At 38.2% G+C, this 12,156-nt stretch overlaps 1 protein-coding gene across 1 annotated transcript in view; it reads right to left on the bottom strand.

The window, feature by feature from the left end:
• The window catches only part of LOC139471694 (cilia- and flagella-associated protein 74-like), a 52,502-nt gene that overhangs the window by 1,564 nt on the left and 38,782 nt on the right, over positions 1–12,156 (bottom strand). The window contains exons 35-42 of the mRNA XM_071254157.1: positions 11,340–11,495; positions 11,070–11,199; positions 9,725–9,790; positions 9,093–9,181; positions 7,864–7,996; positions 7,187–7,314; positions 414–482; positions 162–227 (exon numbers count right to left, since the gene is read on the bottom strand). Of these exons, the coding sequence (XP_071110258.1) occupies positions 162–227; positions 414–482; positions 7,187–7,314; positions 7,864–7,996; positions 9,093–9,181; positions 9,725–9,790; positions 11,070–11,199; positions 11,340–11,495 (837 nt within the window). The remainder of the gene's footprint in view (positions 1–161; positions 228–413; positions 483–7,186; positions 7,315–7,863; positions 7,997–9,092; positions 9,182–9,724; positions 9,791–11,069; positions 11,200–11,339; positions 11,496–12,156) is intronic.

A 12,156-nucleotide genomic window follows, 5' to 3' on the forward strand; every position in this document is an offset into this window, starting at 1 on the left:
AGCCCATTTCTGGTGTCCCCCGCCGTGATATTGCTGGAATATTGCCAAAAGCGGCGTAAAACCATACTCACTCACTCAAGACAAAAAAATAACAACTCTTTGTTCATTTTTTTTACAAATATTGTGTCAAATAATCGAATCCTTCTGTCAATTCTACTCACGTCATATCCTGAAGGTGGTGTCCATGTGATAGTGATGGGCTTTCTGCTGCCAGCTTCTATCATCCCCTGTTACAACAAAACAATACACTTACACTACGAGAAACCGGTAATCAACCATGACATTTCCTCACAAAATCTATTGAAATAAAAGTTAACCGTCAATCCAAACACAAGAGTATTAATATAGCATACTTTAGGGTAGGCTCCTAAAACAAGAAAATAAATTGATCTCGGCAATGATGTTTGACTGACCCTCTGAGGATCCATGTTGAATCCTTTAGCCTGCAACGACTGCAGGTTCTCGATCTGGAACTCCCCGTTCTGAAACACACACACACACACAAACAGTGATCCAGGGCTCGATTTAATTGCACAAAACATGCACCAGTGCAAACTATCATTGAAAAATGCAACTTACTATTTATGTCTACACCAAGTGCATGTCAAAAAAACTTAAATTTGTGTCTGACTAAGGCTTAATTTTCAAGTGTCTGGTGCAACTAAGTTTTCATATTAACATGCACTTGGTGCAAGTAAATTCAAGTTTCTTAAATCGAACCCTGCTTTCAGCGATAACTGGAATATGTTATTATTATATACTTCAGTGTGAAAGACTGACAGAGCTATTGTCTTTCAAGAGATACCTCCCAACAAATTATGTACCTGAATTCATAAGTGTCTTACTTCCTATTGACTTTGACCTTGTTTTTCTCTTGAAAATGTTTCGTTTTAACTGAAAATTTCTCATTTAATTTGTCAATCAAGACTCTTTGTTTTGCAAAGCGACATTTTTTCTTAACAGTAATGAATACTTTCGCTTCCAACAACGGTCTTGTGGATGTCAAGATTACTTTTTGTTGAAGTTGATTTTGTAAATGATCATGTGCAAATGTATGATAAAGAATTTTATTGACCTCAAATATTTTTTTGTTATTTTTGTGGTGAAAGGTCCCTGCATGTAAAGTAGGGAGAATTTATGTTTCAAGGTTTTACATTTGCAATGAATAATTCAATTTCCGATAGACAACATTTCCATGTGATGAGTGCAATATAATGTTTCTCTCATTGAGTGACTGTGGGGAAAGAGATATTTTCATGCCTATAAATGTTATATTTGGGATTCTAGTAACTCATTGGGTGGAGTCCCACTCAGGATTTGAACCCACTCTTTGCAGAGTAAGGCACCTTAATACATGGACTCTTCTCATAAGTGTATTCCCTGTTTCTCAACAAGGTGTTTTTTTAAGAGGTCATACATGTCACAGTAACTTCAAAAACATTCATTATATTTTGGTGTTTCAAACATGTATGTAGATTGTTATTATGTTAAAAGCGTTTCGACATTCACATACACAGTATTATTGAGCATACATTTCTGTTGTTTCATTAAGCTTCAGTATTCACTGCACTCAGATGTACGGACACAATAAAAAGCTTTGATTGCATGAAATATAAACACAACAGTTCTACCATCCTCAATCAGCCAGTTTATCCCAATTCTTTTGTGATGATTACCCTCGACCATTGGCCACCAGAAATTGGTTTCGGAAGTGACAGCACAGAATTTCTCTTGCTTTAAGATTAAACCAACCAACCATCACGCTATAATGGAGATATAATAACCTGGCTAATTGAGGATGCAGTTATTCTTGAAGACTGGACTCTGCGACAAGGGGCAGTACAAAACCAAACATTGACCAGCGTGAGACAATGTGGAAGTGTTGTGTGGCTGTATGTGGGTATGGCAACCATATCTCTGTTGCTCCCTATGAACAAACTGGATATGGACTTGTGGCTACAGCATCAAAATCGCTTATAAGGAACAGCATAGAGATACAGCAGCTAGACTGTACGTGTCTGTGATTTCATTTGGTCCAACTGCTAAAGTCCTGCAATACTCTATGAAGAATTCTGTCACTTACAAACACCAGGATCCGCTGATCATGGGTTTGAATCCCTGGTCACCTATATCACAATCCTTGATCCATCAGCACAATACAAATGTCTTTCACAAAAGTGAAAGATTATCACCAACATCACTTTGGGCTTTCTCAAATGTTAAACTGAAACATTGCGACAATTTAGTTTACCGGGTACAATTAAACTTGCAACTGAAATATGAAAATGCATTTTGTTTTGTTAGGAATGGCATATTACTATGTTGTCATGCATGCAAATGTGCTGGTTAAATGTGCTTTTTAGTGGGTTGTGTGCATGTCATGCAGAGTTATGTCCCCTACCTTCTTTCCTTCCTGGATGCCGAAGATGGTGAAGAAATAACACAATACATTGGGACGAGCGCACGCCATGCAATCAGATGTTGGTTGAAGCGTTAGGTAGGGGGAGACAATCATGGTTGACACACATTAATATGAGGCAAAATATTCATCACATTACAGGGGTTAAAAAGTGTTTCAAGTCACCGACTCGTGAAAGCAATTGCACTTGCTCTTGTTAATATATATTGCACTTTTAAACTGTCACGAACAGAACTACCATATGTGCATTCAGTTTGCCGACAGTAATGGATGTTAGCATCACATAACTTTTCAATGACGCACCAAATTTTGGTACATTTACATATAAATTATTTTAACTTTTCCTGTAAGGTTGTCAAGACTCAGTGACTCATATATTTTAACCCCTGTATAATCAAGTGCAACAACATCATTAATCATGCATCATGGTGATCAGATAGACAGATATAGTACACTGAAAGATCTTTTTGTTGTGAAATACTCTGTTTTTCATGACTGTTACATCAACTGTTATTTACTACATAAAATTAACTGTTCCGCTTATTCATTTTCCTTTACCGTATTCAACGTAATTAGCGCCCCACTCTAATAAGCGCCCTCGGCGATATTTGTTGATATATTGCCTAGTGAACAATCCTAATTAGCACCCCTTCCAATTGATCAATGTACACAAGACTTATTTATTCGCATATAAAAGACACTCATATGCACCCTTAATTACGGCAATTAACTTCTGGAAAAATATATCTGTTGTATATAAACACTTCAGGCTATCAGCATAAACCACGAAATTTACGATCTTTTAACTGGTTTTTTTCACCAAAATAATATTCCAATAAGAGCCCCCTATTTCTAATTTTGAGAGCGCCCTGGGCACTTATTACGTCGAATACGGTAACTGTCAGAAAATGAGAAAAAGAAACATGATATACCATCAGTCTCTTCATATTTTACTGTATTCTTTTGTGACTTGTTTACCATTCACATGGGGCGTCATCGTATGTCGTGATATCGACAAATCCTCAATGTCAATACTGAATGGAAACAAATTTATGAATATCAATACTAAATAAATAATTCATTTCCACAGAAGAGATTGATTTATTGAGATTACCAAGGTTGAGGTGGTCAATGAAAAGGCTGAAAATTCAACATCTAATTGAACAGCTTAGTTTATATTATATTGATTAACTGCATGTGTACATAGGTAATTTCCATCTGTACATATTTAGAGTTATGAAGTTTATAATTAATTAATATATTGTGATACTTTTGAGCAGATATATAGACACTAAAATTTCACATCAATGACACCTCTTGTGTTCACCCGTTTTTCCAAAATCGGCCTCTGTGATTGGACAATTATTTCTCAGTCAGGTCTCAACAGTGCTGTTCTATTGGTCAAGAACCTTGACTCTCTCTGTGACGATATCTGTCTATAAGTTTAATACAAACTGTGACAATATCATATGCATCATAAATATATTTATATGAGGCATTATCATTTTGTTATGCAGGTATTTTTTCACAGATCTGCTCAGTTAGTAAACTGAAGAATTCAAGAAATGGATCATGAATATCAAAGAAAATTCAATAAAAAGAAAGGAATTTTAAAAGATGGAATTAAACGTTCGAAAGAGACAGGTGACCTTTGACTTTTAAGTCTCATATCAACGAATATGAACTAAATATTGTAAATAAATATTTATAAAATACTGATGGTAACAATTCCTACAACACCCTTCTGTAATCTTCAATAAAAAGTTTTACTGTAAATCTTATAATTAAATCCGAAATCAAAAGTAACATATACTAGAAGAGTCTATTCTATGATTCAAAATATATATCATGAGCATGTGTCACTATCAAATAGGGATGATACCAGGAGCTCACAAAAAGGTTGCAAAAGAATTTTCTTGAATATTTTTGTGAAGTAGAGTTTTCTCAGAAATCCAAAGAAATATATGCATTGAGTTATTTTGCCCATTAACATTTTCCCAGATGACAGATAGTTACAACACTTGTGATGACAGAGAATAGTATCAGTTCGGATGGCAGATCCCGAGGGGGGGGTGGGGGGTTCCTGGTGTGGCCACCCCCTTCTTTTTACATCTGATGACATTTTGAATGCCCATTTCCTACCCTATGGTAACATGTTGATTTGGTTCTTGAAGGAAACTTAATACAAAATGGCCCAAGTGGACCCCCCTCATCTCCCGTACTTTTGTTTAAAAACCCTGGATAGCCCCTGGATAGAACCTTGACAACCTAACACAAACTAATACCTGTTATGTACTTGGCCCATCACAATAGACGGTTAGATATGATCAACTTTCTATAATGCAACACAAGCAACAATCCAACACACATTCCCTTGGTTAAGTCAATAATGCAGTTTTAACCATAACCCTACCTCATGAAGTGTAAAGATATGCCGTGTGTTAGATATTAGAAAAGACATGCATTTTTCTTCCACACTTGCCAACTCTACATGGTGACAACTGTATGTTTTACCACACATGTTGCATGTTGACTCTGTTCTGTTTGTTTACAATAGGATGGAGCACAGGGGTTCAGAGGTCAAGGTGCTGCAGTCACTGTGCAGAGTTACCTCCCTTAGTATCTGCTGATCATAGGTTCAAATAACAGATTTGGCTGGATAATGATCCAAGATCTTTCAACATAATACTCATATTTGTGTGACCTTTTGACAACCATTTTGCTGTTTGGGTGTTCAGGGACCGGTCATTTATAATAGGGGTGGGTCCAAGGGAGTCAAGACATGAAAAATATGACACTCTCTAGGGGAGGGTCATAAAAAATAATACACATATTTGCGTAAGCTCATAAAAAATTGAAATTATATTTTAAAATATAAAGTGCATTTGCATTTTGTCTTTTCAGGGAGAGTCATGAAAAAATTACCAAGGACATGGCGAGAGTTATCCTAAAATATGACAAGCAAACACTAAAGGAAGGGTACTTATTTTCAGTACATTTGTTCATCATTAAACCTCTGACCACCTCTTTTTCATTCCAGAAACCTGAAATATTGGGTTTGAACCCTGTTTCACCCTGATTATGTTTCTAAGTTTGTCAACATCATTCCCATGCTTATAGCTTTCACTTCGGGCTTTCCTCAAACATTAACTGACATGCCATGATATAACTGGAATACTGTTCAAAGCGGTGTTGACTCAAACTCACTCACTCACTCACTGCAACAGTGAGATTTTTTAAGCATTTCAGCTGTTGGCAAGCATGCAAGATGTTAAAGTTATTAGTCTACAAGGTTGTTAATAACTCAAGCATACCAATGATGGAATGATTACATTGAAACGTCATTAACTTGATGCTAACAGTGGTCATACAGGATCAAATGATGACAGCTCAAGGCATCTTCCCGAAACAAGGGAGTTAACTGACTATAAAAGTTCATTTTCATCCTTGCCGAACTAGGCTAGAATTATGGAGTTATATATTTTGGCTGGACTAACAAATCTATGCTTAAAAATCAATCAATCAACGTAACAAAATTGACATCCGATCGTAAACTGCCATGCAGATATCGGTCGATTGCCGGATTTGCAAAGCATATGAACCGCAACCTCAATGTCAACTGATATTTTCCAAATCTTTTCATGTTTGTAATCAAGGTGCTCATATGATTTGATGCCCTTTGCAAAGTAAGACACGTTTTATTACAATATATATCTTGATTATCTATCAGATCAGCATGACTGGGTGATACCATTATCGGTGAAGCAAATACAAGTGAAATGAGAAGAGGAATCTGATTAGTCAAAGAAGCGACCGAACTCGTAATAGCCACTGGTGGTGCTACGGTTGAGCCCAGAAATTACAGTCTAGTACGGCAAGGTTGGAAACTGGACTTTTACAGTCAATTAACTCCCTTGCCTCAGGAAGATGAGGCATACATCACGTTACAAATTCAAATGAAGACAGTTCAAGGGATACGTCACACTACAATTTCAAGTTTATGCAGTTTTACTGTATGTTCCTTCATTCCTCAAACTATACAGTGTAGTTCACAGCGAGGCATATGTCTTCAAATAGGACGTGAACATGACAATTCACAGACACAGTGCACACCCGATCGGACAAAAATCCGGTAAAAAAATATGTACACTTTTACAATTTAGGGACATATATCACAAGGTATACAAATCAACCCTATTAGGCAATTAAAACTAATTATTACATTTCCACCCCATCCACCTCAGCTTGTTTCAATGTCTTTTTCAAAAACTGCCTGCTGCCTTATTTTTATGAAACACTGCGATGAAAATATTATAATATTGAATTTTTTTGGCCTGAAAATAAATGGTTTGGGTGTCTGAAAAAATGTTTTTAACATTTATTAATTAAACGGCTTTGGATGATAAATCTATTATTTATTAAATTTATTGAGAAAACACATCGAATAGTCATGGGCAGAAGTACTTCTGAAAGTGTTATTCACTTAAGAGGCATCAAGATACATTGCAAGGAATCACTGACAACAAGCAATAGGCTACAAAGAGCCAGGGATTATTCTCAGAATAGACCAGGATCAACAGACGCCAGGGTAACAGCTAGTCTACTGGAGGAAAAGGGAATCATGTTCACAGCAACGGTTTCGTGCAATCACTACATTATCAGCTCAAGGACACAGAATGTTGCAACTTAGAGAATGGTAGAACCTGAGTTTAAGAATTGGTCCAGGAAAACTCAAGACATAAGCCAGAGCCCAGAGCCCGATCTTACCTTTTTCTGACTGACTGCCATAGTTCTAACACAGCCAACAAAGATGTCCCTGGTTGCTGTCATGAACTCGTCGTCCTTGGCAACGCTAGATAATGTGATGAGCAGGGGTTTGATGGATGGCTTCAGTTCTGGAAGACATCAAGTGTGTGGGATTATCAGCATAGCACCATACTGATTGGAACAATACAGGATTAAACATTGCAGTATTCTTAATAGTCTTGCACCTAATGTTGGCTTTAAATGTTGTTGCCTTCTTTAGAAAATTGGCACATGAAAGCTGCTGGTTCAAATTGTTCAAAAAACATTGCATAATGTATGAGTGTGTTAGGTAGTGTAGACTATTCAAGTCTGAAAAGGAAACGGTTTCGTGCATTGTGGACTCTTATCTCGGAACAGATCGGATACTCCTGATTCAATGAGTGAGTGAGTATGGTCTTACGCGGCTTTTAGCAATATTCCAGCAATATCACGGCGGGGAACACCAGAAATGGGCTTCACACATTGTACCCATGTCGGGAATCGAACCCAGGTCTTCCGCGTGACAAGCGAACGCTTTAACCACTAGGGTACCCGGCCACTCCACTCCTGATTTAAAGTTGTTCATGAAGTGCTATGGTCAGCAGACTATGCCATTTTGATTTCTTCACTCAATTGATTGTGTGACCTGACTGCATTACCCTCTCCATCCTCCTCCGTGGGAAGCGGTACAAAAGACAGAGACTCGACATCTGGAGACAGATCCTCTCCGCCCTCCAGGTACATGATATGGTCTTTGGCTACACCAAGTAACCGGAAAAAGTGACTCTCCTCCTGAAATGAAAATACAGTAGAACACAGGGATAACAAACTGTTATAAAAATCCTCATTTATCTCCTTTTTATTATCATATAAAATTTACGTACATAACAAACAAACAGCAAACTAACATACATAGCGAACTGATATTTGATCCCCAACAAGCCTAAATACCACAAATTAGTGATGTGTGTAGTGAACTGATAAATCTCACTCAAGTGTCAAGTGTCACTGACAATTGGCTCTATGCAATCAGCGGCAAATCAACACAATCGCGGGAATTGAATTGAACTTGCTTAATGTTAATCTTACCCGTACATGTAATTGGACTAATCTTGACAGTAAAACAAACATTAAACCTTTGCAGTTTCACGAATGACACAAAAACCAGATGTTTAATAGCACTCAGCAATATTCCAGCTACATAATGACATCTTTAAACAATCAAATCTACCAGACAATCCAGTGATTGGTATTGGAGAATTGATTCTGACCTTTAGCCTTACACAACACTGACACCAAATGTTAAGACAACCATTGGCTTCAGTATTACAACCTTATGAAGCAATGGTTTTAATTCCAAACTCAGGAAAATTTTATTTTTGTAATGTTGACAACTAAAGTTAATCTCTCCCTCTTACTGTGGCATATGTCTCACTCTCACTCAGGTGAGGTGAAATTGGGTTTAAAGTCACATCCAAGATTATTGCACTTATGTGTGCCCGTGTGTGTGTGTGGCTGCTTGTACTAGTCCGGACTGATGCCGTTTTATAGTGCTTGCTCACTGAGATACCATGCCAAGGTTTAACATGAATACCCCACTCAGACACAGAAAACTGACTCCGACCAGTCCTTGTTTTAGCCCCTAATGCCGAGCGCCAGATAGGGTAACAACAAGTACCATCTTTTTATGTCTTTTGGTACGACAGGTCCGGGGATCGAATCCTGGACCTTCATATCTCCAGGCGGACACTCTACCACTAGACCACGGAGGCGATCTCATACTCAGGAATTACATAATAATGTCACTTAAATCCACATTTCTCATAAGTCGATATCCAGCGGTACATGTTTTGTGTTGCTATCTTCCTCATCTTCATCTCTGACTTACTTGATTGAAGAGTTCTATTCGGACCCCATCAGAGTAGTGGTCACTGGCATGGTCAGGAGCAAAGGTGACAAGGATTTCTTTGGAAGCACCTGTTATAACATTCAATGACAGATGCAACTGTATACTATTTCTCTCAACATATCATTGTATTAGTGAAAAACAGTTTCTTCAAATAAAGCAGGACTCGTGATGGGTATTGTGATACGCATTCATAAGTATTTCCAATCGTGGTATACCGATGCACTGCACACCTCCACTTATAACTGTATGTATCATTTAAACTCAGGTAACAATACCCTCAAGGTAGAGGGGTGAGCTTGGTTTTACACCGGCTTTAGCAATATTCCAATGTTATCACAGCAGGGGACACCAAAATTACACAAGAATATGCAATTTTGATTAAAAGTACTATTTGTTTGACTATCAAACACCCCTATCAAAAACATAAATCATGGGATTGGACATTTGGACCAGAAACTTCATTTTTATTTCTTATGCAGTCCAGACTGTTGAGCAATCCTACCACTATGACAATCTGTGTCTTAAAAGTCTGTAGAAAGCTTCATAGGTTTGTCAAAATTAGGCTGCCATGACAATGTGGAGTAATTATTGTTAGATCTGATTGTACCTACCAGCTTCTATTGTGCCTTCTGATGGAACTAGGTCAAACACATTTTGCCCGTTATTGTTCTGAGTTCCTGAAAAGGAAGAAAACAGAATGATAAAAAAAAGTTTGATTAATCCCAATTTGCATCAACTCAAATAGGAACTGCTGGTCGCTGTTTTAACAAAAACACATTCAAGTTACACAACACATGATGCATTGTTCCTGATAATAATCACATGCATATACCTTCATCATTGGCAAGGGAGTGATGCTGATATCATTCGATGAAGTCAACATGTTACTTGTTTAGAAAAGTCAAATATCCTCTCTATATATATCCTCATCTTTGCCATAGGAATGATAATGATGACGTTGATGAGGGAGTAAGGTTTTGCGCCGCTTTTTGCAATATTCCAGCAATGTCACGGCGGGGGACACCAGAAATAGGCTCCACACATTGTACCAATGTTGGGATTCGAACCCGGGTTTTCAGCGGGACGATTTTAACCACTAGGCTACCCGACCGCCCATGACGTTGATGATGGTTATGATTGATATAGTGAGTAATTGAAGGGCACCAAAAAATGTGTTTGTTGTTTAACGCAACACTCCATGTGTGTGACAACAGCCGGTAAATGGTAAATAACAGAGTCTGGACCAGAAAGTCCATTGATTGATGCTACGAGTAATGATCAATATCACTGGGATATGGTGACATGCCTTCCATCAAGGCACTGAGCCTGATCAACCAATCCATGAAATCACCTGTTATGGCCTGCAAGGTTTCTGGGACCTGTTCTAACCCCGAGTCCCCATGGGTTACATGTCATATACCCATCAAACCCTGGTATATTATGAAAAACAAGGAAATATGCTTGTGTCTCTATTGCTGTATCTGCAAATTGCTCCAGTGTTGTAAAGACTCACTCACTCACTCACTCACTCACTCACTCACTCAACCTCGGAAGATCCAGAGTAGAATAGGTCTTCAGCAACCCATGCTTGCCGTAAAAGGTGAAGATGCTTTTATAAAAATAATCTTGTTTCGTTTTCTGACAAATGATCGGCTTACCCTTTTGGTGAACACCTTGTGTCATCACTAATCTTCAGTGTTCCATTCATATGATTATCGGTTGAGAGAAAAGGTCCCCAGCAACCTATGCATGTTGTAAAAGGCAACTAATGGGATCGGGTGGTCAGGTTAGGTGACTTGGTTGATGCACGTCATCATATCCCAATTGTGTGGATCTATGCTCATGATATTAATCACTGGATTGTCTGGTCCAGACTCGATTATTTACAGACCGGTGTCATAAAGCTGGAATATTGCCGACAAACCAAGCAACCACTCACTGACTCATGTGACTTACCGACAAATACTTTTCTGGATTTGTCCCTGTCCACAAAGCCTGGCACCACTTGACTCTTGGCATGGCGGAGGAGGGAGAGACTGTCCATCTTAATCACATAGTCTATGGACAAGGAAGATGTGTTATGGATCTGAAAAGAGGAGCATGAAATAGGTCAGGTGAAATGGGGTTGACATGTCACAAACAAGAATATTGCACTGACATGCATGCATGTTTGTGTGAGGTGACGTGTGCTCTCCAGTACAGGGAAAGTACCCCAGAAGTACCCACCTTGAAAGGCCTCTCCACATACTCCCCAGATAGTACAGAGCCCATGTCAAACATCTCCGAGTCGATGGACAGGTTGACGATGGGGCTGACACCTCGTCCAGACAGTGTCAGGAACAAGATGGCCGTAGGGCTGTGAATCTCCAAAACTTCATGGAACTTGAAAGAAAAAACACCTCAAATACAAAACAGTGCAATGCCTACATGCTATTATTCATGTTAAATATTAATAGTAATGTTTTAACTTTGAGAAGAAAATCAAAACACATTGTTTGTAAGACTTAATGTGTACCCTCTACACAGCTGTATTTACTGAAAAAATGTGTGCATTGAACATTAGAGAATATAAGTCACATTTACCAACAGTTGCTCATCTTGATGTTCTCATATACTACTTTCTGAAGAGAACTCATGAAACTTGAAATAAGGACAATGTTTTCACTTTTTAAGCAAAACAGTGTTCATTCCTGCATAAATTTCAAGTTAAATATAGAAAATACACTTACAGCTTGTCATGACCCGAACATGATGATAGCTGAGATGAGGTTTAACTCCACATGAAAGATTATTACCCTTATATAGCATCTTGCATGTACATGTGAGTGACTGCCTGTACTACTCAGATTTATAGTGCTAGCCCATGGAGACACCACGCCACAGTATAACATGGTTACACCACTCAGACAAAGTATACAGACGTTGAGCCAACAAGTCCTTGTTTAAGTCCCTTAATGCTTAGCGCCAGGCAAGGTAACAACAAGTATCATCTCTAAACATCTTTTGGTATAACTTGACCGGAGATCGAAGCACTGACCTTCCT

The sequence above is a fragment of the Haliotis cracherodii genome, unplaced genomic scaffold (assembly GCF_022045235.1).
Source record: "Haliotis cracherodii isolate W230 unplaced genomic scaffold, xgHalCrac1.p SCAF_23, whole genome shotgun sequence".
Lineage (NCBI taxonomy): Eukaryota > Metazoa > Mollusca > Gastropoda > Lepetellida > Haliotidae > Haliotis > Haliotis cracherodii.